Genomic DNA, 6,000 nt, shown 5'->3' on the forward strand with positions numbered 1-6,000 from the left:
ATTAATAAATTTTTAGTCTTGTTTGATCTCTGAAGGAAGATAGCTCCATAAAATATCACCAGGCTTGCACACAAGCCCCATCACTTGTTATGATTCCTTCTGTTCAAAACACATAGTAAATTTAGTAAGAAAATAAAGACCACCTTCAGCCTCTCTTCTCTCACCAGAAACACAGTAGATATATAAAACATAGTTATTCGAGAAGTTACTAAAGTTTAAAAAGTCTCCACCCCTATAATTAACAAATGTGCATGAACACACAAACACAATTGGAAAAGGGAAAAATCCAATAGGTTATTGGAGGTTTCTCAAATTTTGAGATTTTTAACTCAAAGGTGGCATATAATACATGCAATGCACAGAAGGTGGAAGCTCTGGATTTGGCTTTAAAAAAAAAAGTCCATTGCTTGTCTCCAAATCATGCCTCTATAAAGTGAGGGGGAAAAAGAAAAAGTAAGAAAATGTCTATTTTTATATTGTGATTTTTTGCATTCTGATGAAATTGGTATTTCAAAGAATTGACTCAGGACTTTTTATATTTTAGAAATGAAAATTTTTTGTCAACCCACAACACAGGAACAGCAGTTTTCCTTTTCGCTAGACTCCCATAACCAGTGCAGCAATCAGAAACCAGGAAAGATTCAACAATCTTGTACTTTCTTTGTATACTGCAAAATTCTCACTAGTTCAGGTCATTAATTTAAGCAGTTCTTTCTAATAAAGAGTTTTTTTCTATTAAGATATGGTATAAAATCACCTACCTTACTGTACACCTGATAGTAAGAATATTTTGCTCTCGATAACCACTTCCTGAAATTTTCAGGTTATTTCTTGGAAGATAACAAATATGTGGAATCATTCATTTCCTTCCTGTTAACTGAGTTAGTTGGAGGGGGCATGCAAAAAAAGGAAGGTTCCAGTGACTGGGTTTAGCACCATAGTAGGTCAAGAAACACCTTTGACATCCCCTGCCCCAGAAAAGTTCACGGTAGAAGAGGGCTTCCCTGACTAGCTATAGCCCTTCAAAAAAAATAATTAACTCTGCCAAGTAAATCTGTTCTTATAAAATGAAAAAGACCTTTTATGCCACAGTATAACCACCTCACACACACACAAAAAAATCCCTCTGAATTAACTGAAAAAGACTTTGACACTATAAATGAACCCTTTAAAAATCCTTTAAGCCAAACCTTAAAAACCCTAATGGAATGTAAAGCCTGGTAAGAAGCTGTTTCTTCAACAGCCCAGAAAATATTTTATGAAATCCTATCCTCCTCTCTCTTTTATAACACTATGCTATCAACCTTCCAAGAACAGAAGCATCAGTGAAAGGAGGCAAATTGTTGAATTTAAGTTGCCAAAGAAATTTTGTAACACAGATATAGTCACAGCTATAGAAACGTGGAATAATACTCAAGTCCATGGGGGACATCAGCACCCAGCAAACCTGAGGAGTTAGTTCTCCAGTCAATATATCCCCTCCCTCACCAAGATAAACTAATATCTCAGTTTGCTGGGGAAAAATCATCAATATGGTCTGCAAAAAGATAAAGAACTGCAGTAAGGGAGAATTTGTAATAAACAAGATGAAACTGACTGCCACTTTAATTATTTTCTAATTAAAACTTTGGGGCAAGATTACAACTCATAGGTCCTTAATAGTTCTTAATTCAGTTTTTTAGAGGTAACAGTTCATGTTTGAAAATGTTCTTAAAATGAAGAAATATGTTGAAGAACCTTATTTCTCCCCCCCCCCCCCCCGAAAGCATATTTCTGAGTACACTGGAATAGTAGGGAATCCTTTAAAACTTTTTTCAACACTTTTATAAATCAGACTCAAGTCTGGTTAAATTATTTACTAAAAGAACATTCTCCTCTTTATAGATCTGATGCAAACCTGAAGGAGAGGACTACGGACTTGTTATAATCCACAAGAAAAAAACAACCCAAGCAGCTACTTCCAACATAGTTAATCTGTTAGGGCAAATCCTGCCCAATGTTCACTAAGAAAGTTGTCCTTTGGTTTTCCTCTACCTTTTCCTGCTCGCTAATCCTGCCTGGTTGGATTCTCTGTACTGACCTCCAATATTAGGGCAAGTCCTTAATTGTTGCCAAGGAAGGAATTTCACCCTTTCTTCACAGAGTTTTTAGAACTCAGAGACCATCTTCTCGTAATACCACACTCCATTTTATGTCTTTGAAGGAGGCGGGCTGAGAAATATTCTGGCCACTCTTTTTGCCTCTAACCTGCCAAGATCGGCCACAGGCTGGAGGGCAAACTGTAACACTCTCTAGGAGCAGAAACTGGTCATATTTTGTCCATGTTTACAGATTTGGGGGAGTGGAGGAGAAAAATTAGTGGAGGGCTTAAGGACTTTATTTCTGACTGTGGCCCTTGCAACTGGATTTAAGTTTGGAGCCCTGGGGAGGCAGTGAGGATTTTAGGAGGCTGGGAGTGGAGAATTGTCTGGGAATCTGAAAGGGCAAGAACCAACAGCAAGGGCTTAAAGGCAGTGATTGGGGCTCCGAGTGGGGGTTCAGAGCACTAAGGTAAAATCTTAGATAGGCCTGGAGTTCAAGTAAAGCTCCTGATTCAGAGCAGCAGAATGTTCATGCGGGGGGTAGAATATATACCCAAGAACGCAGACTGACTCAAGGCTGAAAGACATTTCTAAACGGAGAAACTTACCGCATGTCCCCATAAGATCCAGAGTAGCCCTCCATCCAGGGACTCATCTCGCTTTTGACACAACTGGGACTTGAATAGGGAACTCTGCTCACCACGCCGCCGGGATACCACACATCAGATGGGGGGAATTCGCCTTCTTGGCCAGCCAGACCGTGAGGTGGCCTAGTGTAGCCAAAGGGGGCTACAGTCCCTGCCTCGCCTGTGCTGCCACCACCACCACCACCGCCGCAGGGCCCATACAGCTGGCTTTCTTCGGCTGTGAAGAGAGTGTGCCAGGAAGAGGAGGTAGCGGCTGAGGGTGAGCCTGAGCTGGATCCCGCTGCACCCCCGCCGTGCAGGCTTGCCAGATCCCCGTAGCGACACTGAGCCGCTGCCGCGGCTGCCCAGGAGCTGCCATAGTCCAGCGAGTTCTCCAGCTTGATGCGGGCTTGAGGATGGGGAGGCGGCGGAGGTGGGGGCGGTCCGGCCAGGGCTAGTGGAAAGTTGTAGTAGTCGCGACTCTGATAAGCCGCTGCCTCTTCCAGTGCTCCAGACTTGTAGAGAGACAGGGTGGATGGCAGCTCAAGTGCTCCAGAGACTACCGTATCACCGCTGCCAGAGCAGCCCAGGTTTTCACCTTCCAGCCCTTTGGGGTAACCTGCCTTGAATGGGGAATACTCAGAAGTCTCTTCAGTGCCCTTGCCGGGGCAGTCATCCAGCAGAGAACCTTTGCATTCTGCCAGCTGCGCGCAAGGAGTAGGACGCACAGAGGGTGGACCTCCCAGGAGCGGAGCATACATGCAATCCCCTCGAAGCTGTTCTCCAGGACTCAGATGCTCCAATGCCTCCACACCCAAGCCCATGGACACCGACACTGCCTTACACAACTCCTTAGCACTGTCCGAGATGGTAGAACTGCCCCCTAGGTAACTGTCCTTGGAAGAGTTTGGAGCCCCAGGGGCTTCCCTCGCTCTTCCGCTGCTGCTGCCTTCAGATACTACCTCCTGCTGCTGCTGAGGTTGCTGCTGCTGCTGAAGGAGTTGCATGGTACCGGCCTCACTCAGGATGTCTTTAAGATCGGCGGAGCAGCTGCTTAAGCCTGGGAAAGTGGGGCCCAGCAGCGACAACGTGGATGGGGCAGCTGAGTCATCCTCGTCTGGAGGTGCTGGAGGCTGCTGCTGCAGCCCCTTGCCTGTAGCCGAGGGGACTCGGTGCTCCGGGATGCAGCCACTCTCCGGGTGACCCTCAGGGGCTGACTGTTGTTGTAAAGGCTGCTGTTCCTCCTCCAGGGCCAGGTAGCCTGTGGGGCCTCTGCTCTGGGCTTGGGGAGATCCATCCTCGCCCTGCTGCTGTTGCTGGGGACTGGTCTCCTGCTGCTGCTGCTGCTGCTGCTGCTGCTGCTCCCGCCGCCGCCGCTGTTGCTGCTGCTGCTGCAACTGGGCACCGGGAGGTGCTGCGCTCGGGGCCTCAGGGTGCCGGGGACCCGGGGTCTGGATCACTTCGCGCACGCTCTGGAACAGGTTCTGGAAAGCTCCTCGATAGGTTTTGGACGGGGGCCGTGGGTAGAGTCTCCCCAGCCCTAACTGCACCTCCATCCTTGAGCTTGGCTGAATCTTCCACCTAATTCCTCTATGCCGTTTCCCCTTCTCTTGCTGAGAAGAGTTCAACAGGCTGTGATGCGGTAGTCACTGCAGCTAGCTGCCCACCTGAGGAAAGCTTCTGAGAAAGAAACTTGGAGGAATGACCACACAAAATCTCTCTGACAGCTTCAAAGTCTTGTGCAGAGGAAAACACGGTAGGACAAGATTTGCCCTGCTAGGCTCACAACCTATTCCTGAATACTTGGAGGCTAGATTCAAAAGATGCTCAAATCTTGAAAACAAAAAAAAAACAAAAAAAAAGAAAGAAAGAAAATAAAATAAAAGAAAAGAAAAGAAAAGAAAAAAAAAGGAAAGAAAAGAAAAGAAAAGAAGAAAAGAAAACTCTCAGTCTTCCAGATTCAGTGTCCACTGAAGCAGGTGCAAATAGGAACCAGGTTGATTTTTTGTTGTTGTCTTTTTCCTGTGGTTTTGTTCAGGTTTGAGTGCTTTTTTGTTTGTTTTTATTGTGGGCTACAGAAGACCTGATTGCCTTTTCATCGTTTGATCTTTGGTCCCGAAAACTGGCTGGGGGAGGAGGAAGGGAGGGCGTGCAGGGGGAGGTGAGGAGGAAGGTAGGGGAACCTGGGAGCTCACCCCTCGTGCCGCCTAACCAGCCAGGTCCTGGCTGCAGTGCTGAAGAGTCTCCGAGATCGCCTGGCTCCGCAGAGCCCTATTTGCAACGCAGAGCTAGCTCTTCTGCTCCCAGCCAAAGGGAGTTACCTCTCTGCAAACTCGGGCTGGCCACGCTGGGCCGACCAAAGTTGGGGAGCGGGCCGAGGGAGGCGGGCAGAGGCAGCAGCAAGAGAGGAGACCCGGGAGGGGGCGATGGGGTGGAGGGGAGGAAGATAAAGGCAAACGTCAGCCCTACCCTGTACTTTCCTCGATTCTTCCGAGTCTCTAGCAGCTTTAAAAACTTCACTGAAGAGGAAAGGGTAGCTCCGGGGCGGCGGCTTCGAAACCGCCGCGCTGCAAGAGGCGTTGGCTGTCTCCAGAGCCCGACCGGGGCTGACGTGGGGCGTCCCTTCAGTTCCTGTCCCTCACTGGAGCGTCTAGCTGGGTCACTTTCCCTTCGTTGTCTCCTCTGCCTCCAAGCTTCCTCAGGACCCTCTGTCTCTCCCAGCACGTTGGCTCCCGGGGATCTCAGAGGGGGCGCTGGGAGGTGGAGAGCAAAGCAACAGTTTGCGACTCGGGTCCCGCCCCCGCCAGGCCGGCCTCCTTGCCTTCCCACCTCCTTTCTCTCTCCCCTCGCCTTTCCTCTTCTCCCCTCCCCTCCGCTCCCCTCCCCTCCCCTCCCCGCCCACTAATGCCGAGTGGCTTTGGAGAAACAAGTGCTGGCGCCGCGTGGGTGAAGGCAGGAGAAAATCTCTCTAGCCCAGGGAGACCCTAGCTTCCTGAAAATCTCCTGCTTTCCCAGATCAGGTTTTAGGTGACAGGGCTGAAGCTTTAACCTGGAGCTTTATTTTTGAAGACAGGGTTATTGGAGCTCCCAGAGGCCAACACTTACCAGATTTGGTTCCGAAGTCCATTCTCAAAACAGACCCTGTGCGTGTGTGTGAGGGGCAATAGGAGTATTAACTCCTTAGGCTAGGGACTATATTCAAGGTCAACTGCGAACTGCTGACAGGAGGATCTTCTCCAAACTGAATACAAGCTATGTCCAATACAACAGATAGGATACCTGTTGAAACCTTT

General features: G+C 48.4%; 1 protein-coding gene across 2 annotated transcripts in view; it reads right to left on the bottom strand.

Annotated features, from left to right (window-relative positions):
• The window catches only part of AR (androgen receptor), a 141,544-nt gene extending 135,998 nt beyond the window's left edge, over positions 1-5,546 (bottom strand). For both annotated transcript variants that reach the window (XM_081126625.1, XM_081126626.1), the window contains exon 1: positions 2,690-5,546. In XM_081126625.1, the coding sequence (XP_080982751.1) occupies positions 2,690-4,263 (1,574 nt within the window). In that variant the 5' untranslated portion in view covers positions 4,264-5,546. The remainder of the gene's footprint in view (positions 1-2,689) is intronic.
• Positions 5,547-6,000: the final 454 nt, after the last annotated feature.

This window comes from Miniopterus schreibersii (assembly GCF_964146895.1).
Source record: "Miniopterus schreibersii genome assembly, chromosome: X".
Lineage (NCBI taxonomy): Eukaryota > Metazoa > Chordata > Mammalia > Chiroptera > Miniopteridae > Miniopterus > Miniopterus schreibersii.